This window comes from Xenopus tropicalis, chromosome 1 (genome assembly GCF_000004195.4).
Source record: "Xenopus tropicalis strain Nigerian chromosome 1, UCB_Xtro_10.0, whole genome shotgun sequence".
In the NCBI taxonomy this organism is placed as follows: Eukaryota; Metazoa; Chordata; class Amphibia; order Anura; family Pipidae; genus Xenopus; species Xenopus tropicalis.
Genome location: NC_030677.2, coordinates 160,920,895 through 160,945,192, shown reverse-complemented (window position 1 = coordinate 160,945,192; position 24,298 = coordinate 160,920,895). Strand labels below are relative to the sequence as shown.

The 24,298-nt window shown below is 37.5% G+C and overlaps 1 protein-coding gene across 1 annotated transcript; it reads left to right on the top strand.

Annotated features, from left to right (window-relative positions):
- Positions 1-23,790, top strand: tctn2 (tectonic family member 2). Its single transcript, NM_001045666.1, has 18 exons — positions 1-98; positions 653-763; positions 1,050-1,129; positions 2,042-2,231; positions 3,599-3,699; positions 4,054-4,253; positions 9,042-9,171; positions 10,256-10,388; positions 10,476-10,538; positions 14,851-14,985; positions 17,608-17,685; positions 18,173-18,256; positions 18,500-18,602; positions 19,056-19,159; positions 21,323-21,476; positions 22,416-22,526; positions 22,772-22,860; positions 23,469-23,790. Exons 1-18 carry the CDS (start codon positions 26-28, stop codon positions 23,588-23,590), a joined length of 2,061 nt encoding a protein of 686 aa, NP_001039131.1. The 5' UTR covers positions 1-25; the 3' UTR covers positions 23,591-23,790.
- The last annotated feature ends 508 nt before the right edge of the window (positions 23,791-24,298 follow it).

Below are 24,298 nucleotides of genomic sequence, written 5' to 3'. Positions count from 1 at the left end.
CTATTGTTGAAGCATTCAGTGGATAATGTCGAACCCGCGGGCCCCTTGTCTGTTCTTTCTAATATGTGCTGCCGTGATGACAACGACATTGGCGCAAAGTAAGATGGTGATGGGTTTATTGCATAGGCAAGGGAGATTCCAGCTGCTGTGACAGTGGGAAATTTGAAGTCAAAAGTGGCTTGTAAAATTATTTAGATTTTTATTTTTTTTTACCATTTGCCAAATACTTGCCCAATAGTGCCACGGACTTGGACTCTTGAGATCAGTTCTTGGAACGCTTTGGTTTTATGATGTGAATGATTGTCAGGGGACTTCACAGTGTCATTACTGAGCCATTTCATGACAATTTTGTAAAAATAACTACCCATACTGAAGATTTTTGGGGGCCCTAAAATACATTTTCTTTAAGGCCCATTAACATCATGTGAAATCACTCTGCTAAGAATAATCATATTTTGAGTTTCAGTGCTTAGAAATAAAAATATGACATTCTTGTATAAGCAGAAAGAAAGAAAGTCTCAGCAGCCCTCGGGAATGGTGAAACAAACGGTGATCTATATGTGCCACTAGTTACTTGTGGCACGAATGAAAAAGGTTATATGTGTGAATAAAACATTACTTTGATTTTAAATGTTTCTCCCTCTTTTTATAGCTTTTTACCCTTCCAGAATCATCTTACGTGGACATAGTGCAACATCGTTTCTTACAAATGTGGCAAATCCTTCACCTATTGGTGTGTCTATAACTGTGATTAATAATACAGGTACTCTATTTTCTGGAAATCATTATAACAATATTTTTTATTATTCCCCACAGAACATAGGTCAGCCATAAGTAGTTCAGGGTACTTCTCTATTGGGCCCCAATATTGTCAATTTGTTTTCACCCCCAGTGAACCCAATTGATATGTTTCCTAGGCCAGAGAAAATATAGCTGTGCCCTGGGGGAAAAAAGAAACACGGCCCTGCAACACCATAATGCATATTATTTTGCTGTTTTGTGAGTTGCAGCAAGACCCCTGTTCATTTTGTATGCTGTTTTCATCTTAGATGTAATACCAGCTCCACGTTGTGATGGACAAAACAGCACAGAGACCTGGGTAACATCTCTGGTTCCTTTGCAAAATGTGGTAAGCATTTCTAAAACTTTATCAGAAAGAATAACGTTTTTAATATGTTTCCAGTAAATATTTATTATAATTGTATATCTTTTATTTTTTTTTATGTTATTGTACTGAAACTCTCTTTCTAATAACATGTTTGTGGTCCCTTGAAGTGCTGTGAATGTATTGCTATTAGAAGCTAATTTATATCCATATATCCATTTTTTTATCCATATTTTTTGCTGGAAATGGTTTTATAATGGGAAGACATTTTATTATGGTTTAAGCAATCTTTTTAAGTTACTATAGCAGTTACAAATTTGATTTCTGGGTATAATAGTACATCATCCTGTTTAAAAATCTAGGACTTTCCTGGGAATGATCATGCAGATATATATCTGACCAGCAGAACCTGTGGTTTAGGACCCAAAAATCAGTCTCCATTCAGTTAATGGTGGGTCACTACAATCCCATTTAAAGAGACAGTTCACCGGGGGGCCAGACTATAGTTAGTGCACAAACTATGGCCCTCCCCCACTGCATCCTTCCTCACCCCTGGCTACTACCTGTCTGCCTCAGCGTGATCCTTGGCCCCAGCGCGTCTGGTAACCGTGTCTCACTGGCCAGTGCTGATGACCCGCAGGGGCTGGGTAAATGACCTTTGGGGGGCTCTATCCGGCCCGTGGGCCGTAGTTTGAGGACCCCTGCTCCAGGGCGTACCAAATGTTAGCCACCACACCAGGCCGGTTCTCTTGTTTGCAGAAAAATGCTCTGGTCCAGGGCACTTCTGTAGTGGTACCAAAAAAGGTTAAAAAAAAACAAAAGAAAAGAAAACTCAGTGTCTTAGCAGCATTGAAAGGTAGATAAACAGAAATCTAGGGCAAATAAGATATAAATTACCACATGTAGTAATCTGTAAATGTTTAACTTTGATTACAGAATGCCTATGTGTTCACCCTCAGTTTGAATCAGACACCTTGCACCCAGAATGTGACTAATTGCTGCACCGATGTGCCTTGCTTTGTGCAGACTCTTCAAATTTCTGCTTGTGTGAATAATACTTCTATTGCCACATTGCTTGTTGAAGCAGAAATCTATAGTAATACAACTTTCTCTGGGACCATTTCTGGTAAGCAATTGATTCTTTCTTGATATCTTGTAAAGCATCAGTATACTCTGTATGTGTTAGTAAGAAATGTGCTTATGCAGAGATCCTAACTTGATGCTTATGCCTGATGGGGAAAATTAGGTTGTGCAAGCTACATTTAGGGCAGTGACACCTAGGGGCTGATTTACTAAGACACGAATTCGAATCCGAATTGGAAAAATTCCGATTGGAAAACGAACATTTTGCGACTTTTTCGTATTTTTGCGATTTTTTCGGCGCCTTTACGACTTTCCCGTAAATTGTCGCAACTTTTTCGTAACCGGTACGACTTGCGCGAATTGTCGCAACTTTTTCATAGCCATAGCAAATTTCGTGAATTGTCGCGACTTTTCCATTGCCATTATGCCTTTGGAGAATTGTAGCGACTTTTTCATTGCCATTATGCCTTTGGAGAATTGTAGCGACTTTTTCATTGCCATTATGCCTTTGGAGAATTGTAGCGACTTTTTCATTGCCATTATGCCTTTGGAGAATTGTAGCGACTTTTTCATTGCCATTATGCCTTTGGAGAATTGTTGCGACTTTTTCATTGCCATTATGCCTTTGGAGAATTGTTGCGACTTTTTCATTGCCATTATGCCTTTGGAGAATTGTCGCGACTTTTTCATTGCCATTATAACTTTCGTGAATTGTCGCGACTTTTTCATAGCCATTACGACTTTCGCGAATTATCGCAACTTTCGTATTGAGAGCTCGAAAAAGTCGCGACAATTCGCGAAAAAGTCGCAAAGTACCGATCATTACAAAAAAAACGCATTCGGACGCTTTTCGGACCTTCGTGGATTAGTAAATGTGCCCCCTAGTGTGTTTAGTCATGTTAGTTTGCTGATGTACAAACACAATCATTAAATGTAAAGTCTTTTCTGTTGTATGGGAAACTTGAGTCATGTATCACATGGACCTAAACGTTTCTGGGCAATACCAGACCAAATCACAACTTTAGTAATGACCAAACTGCCTTGTGTTCCATTGCCTTCAAGATTTCTTTCTTTTAGGTGGTGGTCCACAAGATATACCCACAAACCAAATAGACATTTCCAAAAGAAGGAAATTATACAGATTCTCAAGAATCAGAGTTCCAAACTCACTTGTGCAACAGGGGGCTATAAGTTATAATTTTGCTGACATTCCTTTAGCATGTCTTTGGTCTGACCCTAACCTGGCACTCAGGAGGGAAACAAAACTGATAAAGGAGAGCAAAACATTAAGAGGGATCCATCTCATTATGGGGTCTATTTACCAAAGTGCAAAATGTCAAATTTGATGAAACATGCCTTGTGTTTTTTCAGACTCAGTTTTTATAAGGATTACCTCCTTTATCTTTTCAGGCAATGCAACATTAATACCAGTCCAGGCCTACCAGCCACTTGGACCCTGTCCTTGCAATCTAACAGCCGGGGTTTGTGATGTTCGCTGTTGTTGTGATACGGTAACATATTTTGCAGTTTTTTGTTGTCATATGGAAACACAAGTCTAAAGCTGGCATTAGGTTGTCTACAATTTTCGTACTCTCTTAGTTCTCTCTTACTTTTCTGTATAGTACTTCTCAGCATGATTAGAAGTAAAGGGATGGATAAATCTTAAAGGAAATTTTTGATACAGAAGGAATTATAAAATGTAAACAATTAGAGATCTGATTATCGTGGTTTTTATTTAGTACAACTGTTTTAAAATGTAAATCTTGGCTGCTTCTTGTGCCTGCTAATTGTGTTTGGATAGAAGGTTCTTAATAATTACCATGTGCAGCAGGTTGTAATCAGAATGTACTATTATTCTTTTCAAGGACTGCAACTCCAACATGACTGGGCTGTTTAATGGATTCTGTTATACTGGTATTTTTGGGGGAAATGTTACTCCACCTTTTGATCAGCTTTGCAGTGTCCAGACAATCAACAGATCGCCTGACTGGTATCCATTTCTGTGTGTCCAGTCCTCTCTTAACAATTCTCCGTTTCTGGGCTATTTCTACCAAGGGTCAATAGCGTAAGTGTAACAAATGTATTTTGGAAATGATGAACAGCTTTTATTCAAAACTTTAAAGTGCCACTAACCCTGAAAAACTACTCTTGAAATTCAAGAGCCCCCCATTTTCTAAACGCTACTCCTCCTACAGTTTTAGGGGTACAACACCCAAACTCCCCACACTTCCTCACCCTATAGCGGAGCAGGTTGCTTGTGCTTTTCTAAGCGATTGCGCCCCCCCGTCTTTTTGTGGCGCCACTCCGAACCCCCCAATTTTCCCATTGACTTTGACAGGGAAGATTTTCAAACTGCTGCCACACTTACAGCTTTGAAGCTACACCCCCCAAACTTGAATAACATAATCATGGGGTCACCCCGAATGAAGCAGCAACATTTGTTGGATGACCTCAAAGTGGGAGGGGCCAACAACAGCCAATCAAATTTTAATCATTGACTTTAATGGGGAAATTGAAACTGCTGCCAATCTTACAGCTTTGAGGCCACACTCCCCAAACTTGAATCACACAGTCATGGGGTCAGCCTGAATGAAAATATGATGATTGTTGGATGCCCAAAAGTGGGCGGAGCTGTGAACAGCCAATCAGATTTTACCTATTGACTTGGCAGAAATCCAACCTGCTGCCAGTCTCACAGTAATAACCCCGGGGTCCCAAACTTTGCAGAGTTAGGTACCAGGTAACTGTGGTTCAAGGTAAGAAAAAGTGGGCGGAGCCACTAACAGCCAATCAGAGTTCACCTATTGACTTTCAATGGGGAAATTCAATCTGCTGCCATTCTCACAGAATTAACACCAGGGTCCCCAAACTTTTCACAGTTGGTCACTAGGGGACTGCAATTTTAGTTTTGAAAAGTGGGCGGAGCCACCAACAACCAATCAGATTTCACCTATTGATTTTTATTGGTTTGTTGCCAGGCTTTCCAAACTTTGCATATTTAGACACTGGGTGACTACGCATTTAAGGTTTTTTGTATTTTTGTAAGTGGGTGGAGCCACCAACAGCCAATCAGATTTTACCTATTGACTCTAAATGGGGAAATTCAACCTGCTGTCATTCTCACATGTTTAATGTCAGGGTCCCCAAACTTTGCACAGTTTGTCACTAGGTGGCTATGTTCCAAGTTTAGAAAAGTGGGTGGGGCCAACAACAACCAATTAGATTTCACCTATTGATTTTTATTGGTTTGATGCTAGATTTTCCAAACTTTGCACAGTCAGTCACTGGGTGACTACGCATTAAAGGTAAGAAAAAGTGGGCGGAGCCACCAACAGCCAATCAGAGTTTACCTATTGACTTTCAATGGGGAAATTCAACCTGCTGCCATTCTCACAGAATTAACACCAGGGTCCCCAAACTTTTCACAGTTGGTCACTAGGGGACTGCAATTTTAGTTTTGAAAAGTGGGCGGAGCCACCAACAATCAATCAGATTTCACCTATTGATTTTTATTGGTTTGTTGCCAGGCTTCCCAAACTTTGCATAGTCAGACACTGGGTGACTACGCATTTAAGGTTTTTTGTATTATTGTAAGTGGGTGGAGCCACCAACAGCCAATCAGATTTTTCCTATTGACTCTAAATGGGGAAATTCAACCTGCTGCCATTCTCACAGTATTAACGCCAGGGTCCCCAAACTTTTCACAGTTGGTCACTAGAGGACTACAGTATTGGTTTTGAAAAAGTGGGCGGGGCCACCAACAGCCAATCAGATTTCACCTTTTGAATTTTATTGGTTTGACGCCAGAGTTCACAAACTTTGCATAGTCAGTCACTGCGTGACTTTGTACCCAAGGTTAGAAAAAGTGGGCGGGGCCGCTAAAAGCCAATCACATTTCTTTCATTGTTTTCAGTGGGAAAATTTTAACTGCTGCCATTCTCACATGTTTAATGTCAGGGTCCCCAAACTTTGCACAGTTTGTCACTAGGTGACTATGTTCCAAGTTTAGAAAAGTGGGTGGGGCCAACAACAACCAATTAGATTTCACCTATAGACTTAATATGTTTAAATTTAAACTGCGGCCATTCTTTTAATATTAATACTAAGGTCTCCAAACCTCCAAGCTAGTCACCTGGTAACTGCAGTTCAGAGTTAGAAAAAGTGGGTGCAGGCAACAACAGCCAATCAGATTTTACCTATTGATTTTCAATGGGAAATTCAACCTGCTGCCATTCTCACAGTATTAACACCAGGGTCACTAGGGAACTGCATTTTTAGGTTTTAAAAAGTGGGTGGAGCCACCAACAGCCAATCAGACTTTACCTATTGAATTTTTTTGGTTTATATTTAAAATGTTGCTTTGCTCACACTATTTATGTCAGGGTTCCCAAACAAGTGGGAGGAGCCACCAACAGCCAATCCATTTCCACCCATTAGATTTCCTTGGTTTATATTTAAACTGATGCCATTATTTAAATATTAATTCCAGGGTTGTTAAAGTTTCCAGAGTTAGTCACTGGGTATTTTCCATTCAAAGTTAGAAAAAAGTGGGCGGAGCCACCAACAGCCAATAACATTTCACCTATTTACTTTCGATGGTGAAGTGTAAAATGCTGTCAGCCTCACAATGAATGCCTGAGTCCCCAAAATTTGCAAAGTTGGTCACTGGGGGACTGCAGTTCAAAAATAGGAAAAGTAGGTTGGGCCACTAACAGCCAATCAGATTTCATCCATTAAATTTTATTGGTTTAAATTTAAAATGCTGTCATTCTCACACTATTTATGCCAGGGTGCCCACTGTTTGTCACTGGGTGACTTCCACTCAAGGTTAGAAAAAGGGGGCGGAACCACCAATCACAATTCACCTATTGACTTTTATTGGTGTAATTGCTGCCGTTCTTTAACTATTAATCCTAGGGTCCCTAAACTTCGCAGAGTTAGTCACTGGGTAACTGCAGGTTAGAAAAAGGGAGTGGAGCCACCAACCGCCAATCAGATGTCGTTGACTTTCAGTGGGGAAATTTAAGTTGCTGCCATTCAGACACTATTAAAACCAGGGTCCCCAAACTTTGCACAGTGGCTTTTACTGTATAACTGTGGTCCATGGTCAGAGAAAGTGGGCAGAGCCCATTCAGTGACTTCATGTTTTTCAACCCAACATGAAGTTTGTTCTCAAACTTCCCTTTCTAGTTTTTACTTGAAGTTCCTAAACCTGACTATTTTGCCAACTTTACTGTACCTTCTCAGCCTGTCAGTTACAGCTACTGTAGAGCTAGGTCATTCCAGTAATTTTAGACTAGGGAGTAAAGCTCATACACACACTGATATTATCACACAAAACTTTGTTTTGTAATTGGTACGTGTATGCCACCTTTAGGGTGTACCAGTAATTTAGTTATCAAACCTTGGCTTGTTCCAAGTTTGCCTCCTGCTCAAGTCCTTAGTACTGTAATTGTCTCTGCTACTGTGTATGACCTGGCCTGCTGCTTGGTTTGCCTCCTGCTCTAGCCCCTGGTACTCTGCTTCTCTCTGCTGGCATGTGTGATGTAGCTCGTTATTTGCCCAAAGAGCTTGTTTAAGTTTAAAATGTACTTTCAGTTGATTTTATTAGAAATAAGGTTTATTTTTTAAAATATTTATATATTGATTTCTTAAATTTAACGAAACAGTAGACAAGTAAGAGCAAAGAATAAAGTAAAAAGAGGAAAATAGAAGAAGGGATGGAGGGGAGATATGATGTATGGTAGAACTACACAACTGTCATTATATCAGTGAATCAGGTGCACGTTATAGAGCAGGAGGGCTTTTGGTGTCTGGATTGAGAATCCACAATAAACATATATTTATGAATTTGTCCGTACAACCTCTGGAAAAGTAGGTGGCTTTGTAGTACGGCAGGGCCTTATTAATAGCGTCCTACCATTCCTCTAATGTAGGTGCAGTGGCTCTGTTCCATTTAAGCATGTTTTTTTCTTAGCATTGTACATTAGCAGTTGTAGCACTATTTTTTAACTGTTTTAAAAACATGGGTGCCAATAACTTTTTAAACTGTTATAATTTAATACATTTCTTGATACATTTCTTATCTTTGGTCATGCTAAGTATAATCCCTGCATTTTATTAAGTTGCCTATTGTTATTAATACAATATTTGTAAACATTCCAAAGATTCTGCTTAGAAATATATATATATATATATATATATATAATGCATTACATTTTACCAGTCTGCACCTGGCTTACTAAGCTGCTAGTCAGAAACACCAGAGAATGGAACATTTAAGTTTAAACTTTAGTATTAAAAAATGCTCAAAAATAAAAAGAAATTGGAAAAAGTCTTATTTTTGGTGTACTGTCTGAAACCACCTGAACTGGAAAAAAAGTATTTGTAGGTAGAAAAGCCCCTTTTAGCTTTTGTTTTTCCCTTGGTACTGCTCAGATTTTTCACTTACTATGTTTGCCCCGGCCTGCCTACTGGCTTATGCTTTTTTGTCCATGGACACTCCCACCTTCGTAATGGACCCTGTCACCATCTCCTGCTTGTTTCTCACATAGCCAGTCTTTCTCTGCCGTATCACCTCCTTTTAACTGCCACTTGACAGACATGAAGCTTAGCTGCACCTCAGCCTCTTCAGTGTGAAGTAGCAGTGCTCATATATTTTACATTGTATCTTTTGCTAATTAAGATCTTAGCCAGTGGGATCTGTCTGATATATAGAATTCAATTAATTCATTGTGCGTTGACTAGTCTTTTCTAGTGATGAATAGTTGGAGGGGTAAGTTCATCCAGTGCTTTTTTGTTAATTTGTTTTGAAATTGAGTTGTGTGCTTTCATTTATTTGTTGGTCTTACAGGCCCTCTATCCAGTCTGTGTCTTTCAGTCTGGTTTCCCCATCAGTTCCATCAGCAATATCTGGCTTTTATAAACAAGGAGATGCTATAATGAACCCCACTGGAAATAATCAGTATTTCACAATCCCACAGGTACGATATTCAGATTTTTGATCATGAACCAAGGCTAAAGAAGAATACACCCTTTTTATAAGTGAGGTCAATCTCTAGTTTATTGACTGATTAAATAGAGAGTAAATAATATAAACAAAAATGTATAATACTTACACATTGTTCCTTCTGTGTTTACCTCCAGTTATCATTTAAACTAGGGGTTGCCATGTATACTTCAGCTGGATAATTCTCATTACAGTGAATGTAGTACTTTGTTCAATACACTACATTATATTTTGACTAGCAACTATTACATACATGTATATAAGTAAAATGATTTCATGTCCCTCCTTGTACTCTTAACTTACTGCCATGGAGATACTTTTAAATCATTTCGTTTAAACAATATAAACGGACTTTCATGTTGTACTCTTTATAACCCCACCCTTGCTTATATTCTGTTTTCTGGCAGTAGAAAAGAAATCTAAAAGAGTGCTACTATGAAAAGAATGAGGTCTCGGTGTATACCACAGACCCTTTATATCAATCCAATATATTTTCTATGCACATTTTTTTTAATTTTTACGATACCCAGCTTCTTATATATTACACCATCGTTTGTATTTTTATTCTTTGTAGCTTACTTGTCATAAAGGAACAGTAACACAAAGTCTATCAAAGTAATTAAAATATTATGTACTCTTGCCCTGCAGTGGTAAAAGTTTTGTGTTCAGAAACTCTACTGTAGTTTATATAAGCAAGTCTGCTGTATGGCCATGGGGCTATTCAAATGAAAATATGGCTTAGGCTTAGGTTACATAGCAGATAATGGAAAGCTCTGTAAAATACCATGGAGTTTTACAGGGCTTATTTGTTATTTGCTATGTAACCTGTGCCCTTTCTCCCCTTTTCCAGCTACACTGGCTGCCCCCATGGCTAAGCAGCAGCTTAGTTTATATAAACTTTAGTTCTTATGCAAACACACCAGTTTTATCAGTGCAGGGCAATAGTATTTGAAACAAATCTCTTTTCTCTTCTTCAATTCACCCAATGTATGATTTTATTTAACTGTTGTCTTAGAATTCATTTGAAGCCTTGCTTAGTGTTCTTTTTGTTGTTCCAGCAATCAACCATTGGGGGGTGTGAGAATAATGCACCTGTGGCTTACCTGCAGGATTTCAATGCTACGTGTGTTACTACTCTGTCTACATGTTCAAGTATTTTGAACCCTGATTTAAATCAGTCAGCCATTGGAGGTGAGACAATCTGGTTCATCTAGTGCTAAAAAAATTGTTAATATTTTTGGTACTAAACTATTGTGATGGTTTTTTCTTACCATTTAGGTATTGTATTTACCAATGCGCAAGATCAAAACATTAGCTTGGACCAGTATCTTACATACACAGGTATAGTATTAAATAATTTAATAGGTACGAAATATAGCTTCATTTGTAGCATATTTAATTTTTTTTCTAATTTTTCTGAAAGTTTTATACAAAGCCTTTTTTACACAAATATTTCAAAGAGCCTCTTAATTTGGCTCTACATTCCATTACAGCTCATTAATGATCAGGTGAAAGCAACCGTAAAGCTATTTTCAAGAAAAAGCCCTACTACTCTCCTTAAGCTGGCCATACACGTACTGATAATATTGTACGAAACCTCGTTTCGTACGATATTCGTGCGTGTATGGCATCTCGGCGAGCTGTTCGGCGGGTTAAAAGATTTTGATCGGGCGCCTGGAAGGCACCTGAGCAAAATCTACCTTCGGGGCTCAATCGGCAGAAGGAGGTAGAAATCCTATTGTTTCTACCTCCATATCTGATGATTCAGCCCTGAACATCAGTGGAGGATTGGAACGACCTTTTGTGCGACTGGTGGTCGCACGAAAGATCGAAAATCGCCACGTGTGTCCAGCTTTAGTCGCTCTGGTGTCTAGATTCTCAGGCACTGGGCTGGGCTTTATGTTGACTTATGGAGCAGATTTAGGTGCAGAACATGCGTGTCCGAAATCCACTCTGTGTGTCTGTTTGTACAGGTATAGGACCCATTATCCAGAATGCTCGGGACTAAGGGTATTCCGGATAAGGGGTCTTTCCGTAATTTGGATCTCCATACCTTAAGTCTACTAAAAAATCAATAAAAAATTAATTAAACCCAAGCACAAACAAGAGTACAATATATATCCACACCCCAAGGGAAAGTAATAGACCCCAAACAAATAGCAAACGAATTTGCCAAATATTACACCACACTATATAATCTAGCCACAAATAACGACACCCCTAAACCAACAGTTGATCACATTAAAGATTATCTGAAAGAAATACAACTCCCCCACCCATCTCAAACACAGCTAGAACTACTACAGCAACCAATAACTGAAGAAGAAATAAAAATAGTCATCAAAAAATTAAAGAAAGGAAAAGCCCCAGGCCCAGATGGATTCACTAATAATTACTACAAGATATTTGCAAAACAGTTATATCCACATATGCTTACACTCTTTCAAAATATCATGGACACTGGGGTAGTCAACCCGGAATACCTCCAAGCAAATATAGTCACCATCCCTAAACCCGGAAAATCAACTGACAATTGTGCAAACTTTCGTCCAATAACACTCTTAAATACCGACCTCAAAATATACTCAAAATTATTAGCCGATAGACTAAACAAAGTATTACCATTTCTACTGAACACAGATCAGGTAGGCTTCGTACTACAAAGACAAGGGTCAGATAACACTCGCAAATTCCACAACTTACTCCACACCATAAAACAAACTAAAACACCAACACTATTGTTATCACTGGATGCAGAAAAGGCGTTCGATAGGGTAAACTGGACATATATGCAAGAAACATTGAAACATTTTAGAATAGGAGACAAATTCCTTAGAGCAATAACACCTCTATACTCCCAACCGACAGCAAGAGTGCAAACATCAGGGACCCTATCGGACGCCTTCTCACTCACTAACGGTACAAGGCAGGGATGCCCACTCTCACCCCTAATTTTTGCAATGATGGTAGAACCACTAGCCCAAAAGATAAGGAACAACCCCGACATTAAAGGCCTAAACACCCTCTCAGAACAACACAAGATTGGACTTTTTGCAGATGACATAATATTAACACTTACCAACCCAACAATAACTCTCCCCAATCTCCTTTGTACGCTACGCGAATTCCAGCAAATTTCATGGTACAAAATCAACGATACTAAAACACAAGCACTCCCCATAAACATCCCAGAAAACATCCTACAGCAACTTAGAGAAAACTTTAAATTTGAGTGGAAAGAATCATATATCACTTATCTAGGTGTAAAACTCCCCAAAGATCCAGAGACTATATACAGATTAAACTATCAACCACTGTTGAAAATGGTAGAAACTGAATGTACTAGATGGAAGGGGGCACCTATATCTTGGTTAGGCAGAATTATATCGATCAAAATGAACATCCTTCCTAAGATTTTATATCTGTTTAGAACACTTCATATAGCACTTCCTACCCAATACCTAGAAGCTCTGCAACGTACTGTTAACAAATATGTATGGCAACACAAACCTCCAAGAATAGCCTTTGCCTGCTCTCAATTCTCTAGAAAACTTGGAGGCCTAGGGATCCCAAATGTTAAGGCATACTACTTGGCATCACTGTTAGAAACTGTAATAAGACTGCATTCTCCTCCAGGAAATAAAAAATGGGTGGACCATGAAACAAGTCTTGCACCAGATGGAAACTTAATTCAACTCTTTTGGCTCCCTAAACAATTTAGGCCGGCTATGCCAAACCTGCTGCCTACAACAAAACTTTCAATAAAAATATGGGACAAACTGGCAAACAAATATAATTTTAACGCATTTCCGGCAACAACAATGCCACTTGCAGCATTAAAATACGTGATACCAAACATAAACCTCCAAGAATGGATTACAAAAGGAATAACCACAATACGCCACCTTTACTCTATAACTACCTTACAAAAATTTGAGGACTTAATGGAAAAATACAACCTATCACAAAACCAAAGATACACTTATCTACAGCTGCTACATTTTCTCAAGACCACCTCTAAGGAATACAAAACCTGCAAACAGAAATCAATGATGGAACATTTATGCAATAAAGAATGGAACGGAAAAGCTACTCTATCAGAATGTTACAAGCAACAAATGCAACTACCAGAAGGACACAAATTCCCATACATGCAAAAATGGGAGAACGAACTGCAACTTCATATCACCACGGAACAATGGCAGGAAATATTAGCAGCATACAAAGGAGCAACCAACTGCACAAACCATATAGAAGTGCACACAAAAATAACACACAGATGGTACTTGACACCTAAAAGAATAAGCCAAATCAACCCACAATATCCCACTCTATGCTGGAGACAATGCGGCCAACAAGGAACACTTCTGCACATGTGCTGGCAATGTCCAGCAGTAAAGCCCTTCTGGATAGAGGTCTTTAACCTCATCAAACAAAAATTGGGATGGAATCTACCTCTACAACCTCAAATAGCTTTGCTACAATTATACCCACCGGACATATCAGCTCCAAACAAAAAACTTTTATTTCACATTTTCAATACAGCACTCTCTCTCATCGCAAAACTCTGGAAACAACCGGCCACCCCGAACCTTCAACACCTAATCCAACAAGTCAACTACAGAGAAACAATGGAAAAAATGATAGATGCCACACCGGAATGCAAAAACAAACAAGCCTTAATTTGGGATCCCTGGCGCAATGCCCAATCCACAACGATATCAAACACATGAAAGCCTACTCAATTCTAAGATATATTTGCCTCCAACCCAACACAATGTAACACTATCTAGATTATATTGAAATAAGCGAACTAAAACCTTCCATAAATGTACATGACTAAAGATATGTTTTGTAATTTTTTACTGTTATATATCTAAAAATGTTTACTACTTTCTGTGCAAGATGTAACTTTGCTCAAACACTCAATAAACTTTGAGTCAAAAAAAAAAAATTAATTAAACCCAATAGGATTGTTTTGCATCCAATAAGGATTATTTATATCTTAGTTGGGATCAGTTGCAATGTACTGTTTTACTACTACAGAGAAAAAGGAAATCAGTTTTAAAATTCTGAATTATTTGATTAAAATGGAGTCTATGGGAGACAGGCTTTCCGTAATTCGGAGCTTTCTGGATAACGGGTTTCCGGATAAGGGATCCCATACCTGTAATTGCAGATGCCTACGGTTATACACAGGCCAAGTAACAGCCCTGTGTTCAGCGTTCCATTTGCACCGAGCATCAATAGGCTCAAAACACTCGCACCTAAATAATTGGATGCAGGTGTCATTTGTACAGTAGATACTGTAAATGACTCTAGATGAACTTGTGCAATTGGGTCTAATTTGTAGCAAAATGCACATGCAGTTGTGTTAATTTTTACGAACCTGGCATATTTGTGTTAGGCACAAAGCTCACAATGACCTTAAAGTTTGTATTAAGTTTGATTCTGTCCTTGGCCTCAACAATGAGAAATTATTCTGGTGGTGTACATTCGTTAATAATAAATACATGGCAATATAACTTGACTTGTGTCATAGTGTCTAGCTTTTAATAGCATAGATGGAATAGAAACACTATTAAGCTTAATACGATGGAATTAAAAACAGTTTTCTCTTGTTGCTAATGATACACTTTTTCCTTTACTACAGGACCTGCCCTGCCCCAGCCTATTCCTTGTGGAAATGTCATTTTGTCTGCAGACTACACATTCTATTGGCAGGCCAATTATCTAATATTAATAAATGTTACTGTTCTAATGGCCCAAGTGAACTTAACTAATCAAGGTAATTTTATTACTTGTACTTTAGTAACATAATAAAAGATAAAATTCTTTTTGTAATTTGCAACTTTACTTGCCACATCTTGTAAAATCTCCTCCTCACCCAAAAAGAATATATCTTTTAAAGGAACTGTAACACTATAAAAATGTAAGTAAAAAATCCATTCTACCATGCACTAATTCTTGCTCTAGCCTGCACAAAGTTTAGTATTTTAAATGCATTATTAAAAATACTGTGGTAAAGCTCTGCTTCCGGTCTACCAAAAAAGGCAATAAGGTGACATTCACTGTTCAGGATCCAATATGCGGCGCTCAATATCTCCTTCCAACTCCAACCGGAAGTCAGTTGTTGGCGGCTGTGTAATTTATGTCTGTAAGAGCTGCGAGAAGTGAACACTGCGCTCGTTTTCTGTGGTCCTTTAATTTATAGCTGACCTGTGTGCTGAAATAGATCAGTTGGACAGGATGAAAAATCCTCTATACAGCCTTAACAACTGACTTCTGGTTCTTGCAGTAAAGCATTTAAAAATAACAAACATTGTGCAGGAGAGAGCTAGTATTAGTGCAGAATTAATTTTTACTTAAAGGGTTTAATATATATGTATAGAGTGCTATTCTGAGACAGTTTGCAATTGGTCTTCATTTTTTTTTTTTTTTTTTTTAAATTATTTAGCTTTTAGTTCAGCAGTGCTCCATTTGGAATTTCAGCAGCTATCTAGTTGCTAGGGTCCAATTGTACCTAGTAACCAAGCAGTGATTTGAAAGAGAAACAGAAATAAGAATTAGACAGGGCCTGAATAGAAAAATAAGTAATAAAAAGTAACCGTCAAATAAAACTTTAGCCTTAAAGAGCAATAGTTTTTTGGCTGCAGGGATCAGACCCCCATTTGAATGCTGAAAAGAGTCAGAACAGAAAAGCAAATAATTCAGAAACTATAAAGAATAAAAAATGAAGACCAATTGAAAAAGTTAACCTAAAGGTGAACCAATCCTTTATATTTTTTTTAGTGTTACTGTTCCTTTAAGAGAGTTTTGAGACTACCCAATGTCACACTCCATACTACTTAATGTATGTAAAGTATATTTTTATGAAAATTATTTAATTAGATGAAGCAGGTTTTACAGCTGTTTTATGTGATATATATTTATAGAGATCAACATTGTTCTGGGGTATAGTTTTCCTTTAACAGAATAATGTTTTATATGGAATCATTAGCACAACTATTCTGTATATTTTAGGTTTTTGTAATGCTCAGTTTAAATTCAGAATGGGAGTGGTTCTATCAGTACATGCCACTAGTTTCCAGCTATATCTCTGCAAAGCCAATGTTTTACTGTTCTTCTGCTTCTATAAAATCGAATTCCCCACGGCCTATGGCATTTATTAGTATAGTACTTTTTGCTGTTCTATTTACTGTTTTAATATTTAAAGAGCGAAGTAAAACTAAATTGCAAGACTTCAGGGTCATGGTTTAATGCTTCCAGCAGATATCTTTCACTTACTTAAGAACTGTACTGCCTCTTTCCTAATCCCAATTAGGAAATGAGAAAAATATGGAGTTAAGGTGGCCATACACTGTAAGGAGGTCGCCAAGCAAGTGGATCTTCACCCGATATCCCCACCTTCGGGTGGGCAATATTGCGCTAATTCGGTCGTTTGGCTGATGCGGTCCCCGATCCGATGGAAAAATCAAACCTGCCGATCGAGATCTGGATGATTTCAGGCCAGATGTCAGTCGGGCAGGCCCATCGTTCGTGCCCATACATGGGCAAATAAGCTGCCGAATAGGTCTAAAGGACCATTATCAGCAGCTAGAATGGGCCCGTGTATGGCCACCTTTACATGTTTAAAGGCATCCTGTCATGATTTTTATGATGTACTTTTTATTTGTAAATTACACTGTTTACATAGCAAATAATTGACTCTACTATTTAAAATGTTATTCTTGAACCAACAAATGTATTTTTTTTAGCTGTAATAAATATTGGTGTGTTGGCAGCCATCTCAGTGCATTGTGCCTGATTCTGAGTTTCCACATTAGAACTGCTTTCAGATAACCTATTGTTTCTCTTACTCCCATGTAAATGGAGGAGTCCCAGGAGACTTACTATTGAGGGATATTCTGATATCTACTGGGAGCGCTCCCTTCCCATTGTTCTGCTGATCGGCTGCTGGGGGGGAGAGGGGGGAGGGTGATATCACTCCAACTTGCAGCTCAGCAGTAAAGTGTACTGTGAATGACAGTATTCAGTGGGAAACAGATTTTTACTGCTCTGGGGTGCTGTACCTCTTGGCTGGTATAGTAAGCAAACAGAAAGTGCACAGTTTTTAGTCTAATTCTGTGTCAGACTAGTTCTTTTTTAATCATTAATGAAAGTTACCCTATAAGTGACCAATTATTCTTTCAAAATATCTTTTGGTGTCTGCCACATAATAAACTGTTAGCCACACATACTCCTGACTGGACAGTATATGAGACAGTCATGTTTATCCTTTTATTTCTAAGGAAAAGCAGTATAACTTGCAAATTATTGTCTTGCAGGTAATATCATCTTACAGTGATAAACTTCTTCTCAACTTAGAATACCTACCATAATATAATAAAATGCCATCTTTTGCTTTCAGGAGCACAACTGACACAAAGATTCACTGCAACTTTTCTTAATGGAAGCAGATCATCAGCCAGTCTCTCTGGAAATCCAGGTGAAATATACATTTCCCTATGTGTATATGTTTCTTACTTATGTTTCTTCTTTTATACGTTTAAAAAAATAAAAAGCTACTGCTTTTATTGCATTGCTTCTTAACACCATTTTGTGGTTAACATCATTTGTTTGTATATGTATTTAGAAAATGTTTGAAGTTATAGCACTTAATTATAGTGGTGGTGTAAAGCCGCCACACTCTGTAGAATCATTTAGACATCACCATTTCAGATTGACTAACAAGTTAAAATCTTAGGCTGGGATCACGTCTGCCACTTGGTCACCTAAAAGCTAGAGCTGTGCATCAATAATGCCAGTCACAAGGATCCTTCTTAAGAATCATTTTACAGGCCAGGTAGTCAGGAAGATTGTTTGTGGTTAGTTATTCATTGCTTTTCTTCATATCTGTTTTGTTCTATGTTGTAATATACAGCTAACATTATGTAATAGAGCTTTTAAATAACTTTAACCAAATTATCATGTAGGATACCAAGTAGGCAAGCCTGTAATAGCAGCAAATGGAAGCTCAACACCAGTCATTAGAACAGAGATTAATCTTTGGAAACCTGGTAAGTATGCAACACACAGAACTGTTTTCAAAGACCAGATGTCTAAATGACACTTAGGGGTACATTCATTAAAGTACGACAGGTTCGATTACAAAAAAAAAAAATATATATTATATATGGTTTTATAAATACACTGAACCTGGCAACCAAGAAAGATAATCATGCTGACCAAGACAACCATGCTTGTTTTGATCTGGTTTAGATAACTTTGCATTTTTGTTTGTTTTTATGTGTCTTTTTCAGTTAGCAATAATATATGTTCCTCCACCACACCAGTTTTGTTTGGGCAAAATTCATTTTCTGGGTGCCTTCTGAATTTGAATGAATTAAACTGCACACAGCTAAGGTCAGTCTTTTGTTCTTCATTTAATATATAACAGTTATAGAGCAATTGAATTCCAATGAATATGACCAACAATATAAAGGAAACAGTGCTTTAACTGTAATTTCCAGTGATATTTTATTATATTGGAAGAAAACAATACACCAGGGCATATTTATTATTGCTTCATCTAGACTTCTGATCTTGCACACAATTTCTATAATCAATTACTTGGGCTTGCTGCTAAATGGATTTTAAAAGAAACTTTTGGATATACTTCAAGATCTAAATTGATTAAGGACTTTGATTTGATGATTTGGGAATAACTATTGTTAGATATATGCTGTATATGCTGTTTTTACTGGGATGATAATTTGTACCTTTCACTTTCTTTCACTTTATTTCTTTTTTAACAATGTGCAATCCTTGACATATATTATTCTTTCATCTGCATTTCATTTTTACCTCTTTCTACAGAAACACAGTAATTACTCATCTAAGAGCCTTGGTTCCAGCTGATTTCATAGCAATGAGAGGCAACTCTAAAACCAATGACCTGGGTGAATGGGTACAGATATTTTGTAAGTAGAACTGTATGACATGCCAAAATGTGTAGATATAGATATAGTGCCAAATGGTATTTGTTATAATGTAGGCCTATGGTGAAAATAAGGATATGCTAATTGAAATTAACTTTGGCTAGTCTGACCCTTAATATGTGAGCTTTCAAGATATAACTGATAACCAATTTTGAGCATTTTGATCTCAGTGGGGCTCCTTTATCAACACTAGGCAAATTTGCACCTGGGCAGGAACCCATAGCACCATAACAACCAGTCAGTAGTTAGGTTTTTTTTTTTTTTTTTTACCAGCTGCAGGGTAGAACAATAAAAGCAACAATTTCGATTGGTTGCTATGTGTTACTGTTTAGGCACAGACTTGCTATATTGATAAATAAACTCCTGCGTGAATTTTTAAGCTTTACCAGCTGAAACTCACTTTGTGTTCCTGTATCTTTCTAGTGGCAACAAAGAGCCACTGAGAAGTTGTGGTCTGCTGATTGCACAAGATAGTGTCTCTGATGCTACTCATTACCTTATAAATAGCTGTTAGAAACTTGGAGGCTTTTCCACTGAATTTGATACTCATGTTGTTACTATCATGACGTGCGCTTCTGATAAACGTTAAAAATCTGAAATGTATCCACTCTTGCTTGCTGTGCCAGCAGTGTATAACAGAAATTATGAAAATACACAATTCTTTTAATCCGTTATAGCTCTGCACCCTTCAGCTATTTATGTTAATTAAGCACATGAGGCAGATGAGCAGACCACCACAACACAAAGAATTTATGCAATTGTCACGTAACTGCAAAATGAATGACTAATATGTTGTACCAACCACTGGGTATAAAGGTCCCCATACACGGGCCGATTATAGCTGCCGACATCGGCCCCTTGGACCGATTCAGCAGCTTATCGGCCCGTGTAGGGGCAGAACCGAGGGGCCTGGCCGACCGATATCTGGCCTGAAATTGGCCAGATATCGATCGGCCAGGTTAAAAAATCCAGTCGGATCGGGGACCGCATGGGCTTGTAGATGTGGTCCCCGAACCGACTGCATCATTGGCACGTGTAGAATTCGATCGTTTGGCCCCAGGGCCAAACGATCGAATTCGCCTACATGCCTCCCCGATATCGCCCACCCGTAGGTGGGGATATCGGGTGAAGATCCGCTCGCTTGGCTACATCGCCAAGCGAGCGGATCTGCCCGTGTATGGCCAGCTTAAGGCAATTTCACCAAAATGTGTTGAAGGAAAGTGTCTAAAAAATTATTATATCTAAAGATATAAGTGAAGCTTGGATTGGGTGCAACTGAAATTTCTCCTGATCATTTTTGTTTTCCTGCCATGAAGGTCCTTTACACTTTAAATTACAGTGAGTCATAACATTTAAATATGACATAGGGGTTAAAGAAGCCTGCTGTATACAATAAAACTAGCAAATTTTATGGCTTATTTATATGGCAATACATTTTGTTGAGCAGTTAATTTCTGCTTCATAGCCTTTTTTTGTACCCAGTTTTTCTGTTATGCACAGTGTGGGTGCATACAGGTTGTATACTTTTTGTGACGTAAAGGCATACTGTCATGATTTTTATGGTGTATGTTGTATTTCTAATTTACACTGTTTACATAGAAAATAATTCACTCTACCGAAGCTCACATATAAGTGGTGTATGACTTATTTTTATGTGTGAAGGTATTAATGGCTCAACCCACAGGTTTAGCCTTTAGTAAGCAGCCATTTGGGTCATATTATGACAGTCAGGGGGTATAGTATTAAGTTACTAAGGTTATTTAGCAAAATAGGTCCATAAATCTCCCTCTCCATAACTGGGAAAACTTTCCAGAGTTTCTTAAAGCCATCAAAGAGAGAGATTTTAAGTCTTTCCCAACATAGATATTTTCATGTACTAAGCAGACTTCCTTTGAAAAGGTGGCCCTTGAAGTTCTGGTCTGATTCAACAGAATTAATTTAATAATTAAAAAAAACACTCACGTTACAAACAGTTGATGCTTAGAGAGGGCAATATTCTGGCCATAGGTACCATACACGTTCAGACGGTTGGGCAGCATGCTCAAAATATACTTAATTGCCCCACTCAGTTTAAACTATAAATGCCCATTATATTTTTATCTTGCAATGTTTTATAAGTGTTTTTTTTTGTTTGTTTCTGCATAGATGAAGAGCCCAACATAACATGTATTGGAAATTGTGGTGCTGAAAGTTTAACCTGTTTAAATGTTCCAGCTAATATGAATATCCAAATCATGACAGCTGTGATTGGCGCAGTAGAAGGAATTTTTCAGGAAGAGATTCTTGCAGCCAAAATAAGGTAATTTGCCTTGGAGAATTCTAGTTAACACAGTTTAACCAAACTAACTGTATAAACTGTATAGTTTTTGAACGATTTGCCTTCATCTTCTGACTCTTTCCAGCTTTCAAATGGGGGTCACTGACTCCAGAAGCCAAAAAGCTGTTGCTCTGTGAGGCTACAATTTTATTGTTATTGTTCCTTTTTATTTAGGCCCCTCTTCTATTGATATTTCTGTCTCACTTTCAAATCACTGCGTGGCTGCTAGGTTAAATTCAACCATTGCAACCAGATGAAAAGCTGCTGAAATTCCAAACTGGAGAGCTGCTAAACAAAAAGCGAAATAATTGAAAAACTAAAAAAAAAACTAAGACCAACTGCAAATTGTATCAGAATAATGTTCTCTACATCATACTAAAGTCATTGTAAAGGTGAACAACCCCTTTAATATGTTTCTACATTGAACACAAAAGGCTTAGGGCAAAGACACATGGGGCGATTAATCACCGTGACTTTCAAAGTCACGATGACTAATTGTGGCGACTTTCTTGACATAAGTTACTATAGAAGTCTGCGCTAAACGATTAGTCGCTGCAACTTTTTAAAAAGTCACAGCTACTAATCACCACATGTGCTTTACCCTAAGTGGGGACCTTGCTTACACAACAGATACTGAACACAACAGAGCTGATAAACATGCTGCATCCTCTTATTCCCCTATTACCCCAATAAGGTCAGTGAGACACAAGACAGTGAAATTGCCTGTATTTGTTCATTTATTTATGTCACATTATACAATTGCTTTCTTGTCTGTAGTATTTATTAATTGTAGAATATTTTTTAATTGTTTTATGTTATGTTTTGTGGCCATTAGCTGAATCAAATGAAAATACATTGAATTGTGGTAAATGTCTTTTGATTTTAATGTTTATGTAAAATATGGCTTTTTTTTTTTTTAAGCTTTTCCACAGTGACTGTAGATTGCATCTCCAACTGCACACTGTCCCTTCCAGTGAGCACTTCAGTTCAGTTCATCAGTGTCCCTGCACAGCCTCCTGCCATGATTACTAGGTAAACATAATTTAATGTATGCATATATTTATTTTTATCAGTTATAGAGTAGATTATCATACTTTAAGGAATTATACACCACCAGCTGCGAATGACCCAGTTTCATGGTTATATAAAGGCTTAGTGATGTACAGTATACCTTATAATTCATATGCAATAAATGTTTATATTTTACATTTATAATTATGTTTGTTTTGTGGATTGGACGTTTGAGTGACATTTGCTAAAATACGTTGTTTTTAAAGGTTTCAATTGAACGCAACAGACTATGACTGTGAGAAGAATGAAGTTTGCTGGCAACAGCTTGCATACCCAATGACACAGTATTATACAGGTGCGCTTATTACTGTTACCTTTTCAGCTCACACTGGAAGATTCTTTATGTATCAAATTCACAAACATGCCATAAACTACCTGTGGAAGAAATTTTTCTATGTTCTGCTGTAAACACACACAGCCCTCTGTCATCTTGCTATGTCCCCTCAGAAAGATGACCAGTTCCTTTCTTAAAAAAACATGAATACAGCAGCACTATGATTGCATTGCACATAAGACAACAGTGCTGCTCTGGGTCTAACCCAGCACCTTATGTTCAAAATACTTAGGCCCTAGCCAGGTATACAAAGATACAAAGTATTTAATGGGATGGTCTGAATTTTTCGATTGAACCTGTTCCATTTTTGTTGTTCTCAAAAACAAGAGCAAATCATAAAATGCACAGTCAAAGAAGAAAGGCAGATTTTTTACAATAAAATTTTTTGCTAAATGAATATATTACTTTCATCTTTTGAACAGATTCCTCTGAATTTAAGTAAAACTAAAGATTACATTATTATGAGGTGCTTTATGGAACCGTTTAGGATGTATTTATTGTAAAACAGGCCTTTCATGTTTATGAACTTGGAATTACTAATGTGTGTTTTTTTTTTTTTTTTATTTCAGGGGAGCCACATTATCTGACCCTTGCAAAGGGAATGATACTGGTTTTCTTCTTTATAGTGTCATCAGTTTTGGGTGGACCATGGAATAGAATCCGAAAGGCCTGGAATAATAATACATTCTAATTAAATCTGTTATATATTTTATGTTGTATATATTTCAAAGAAAATTCTCTATTTTTGTTTGGGAATGTAAATATAAATACGTAGATGCATTTTTTTACTGTTTCTACAATTTCCTTTGTATTGCATGTATACTTTTGTACATATTGAAATATAAGAGCATATCAGTAAAAATTCTGTTCAATTAAATGGTTTTATTAGGAGCTGTGTATTACTGTGTATAATTTTAGCTTGATATAATGATAAGGTCATCAGCAAACCCACATTTAACAAGATATTACTAAGGAGAAAAGACCACAAGCACAGATGCTGTTATTGTACTATTTAACATAGAATAAATCCTGCTTTCCAGCAACATTTTAACTATGATAAATAATTGATTGTAATTTTGCATTACACATAATTCAACAGAGCCAGCTTCTCCAGACTGCAAATTAAAAAATACATCTCTGCCACTGGAAAAGAACTGTATACTTTACCTAGCTTACAGTGACACTGCTAAAATCCAAACTTTTACTAGATATTAACCCTGTAAAACATATGGTTATCACTTCATCTACTTTTCTCTCATATCCTGAGGTCCTTTAGTCTCTCAATGAAGTGAAGGCATTTTTAAGTGCAGTCATCTATTCTCTACATCCACAAGACCATTCTTTTCCTAATGTTTGAAAAATCTGTTTAAGAAACAAAGTGGTCTATATATTGTACTGG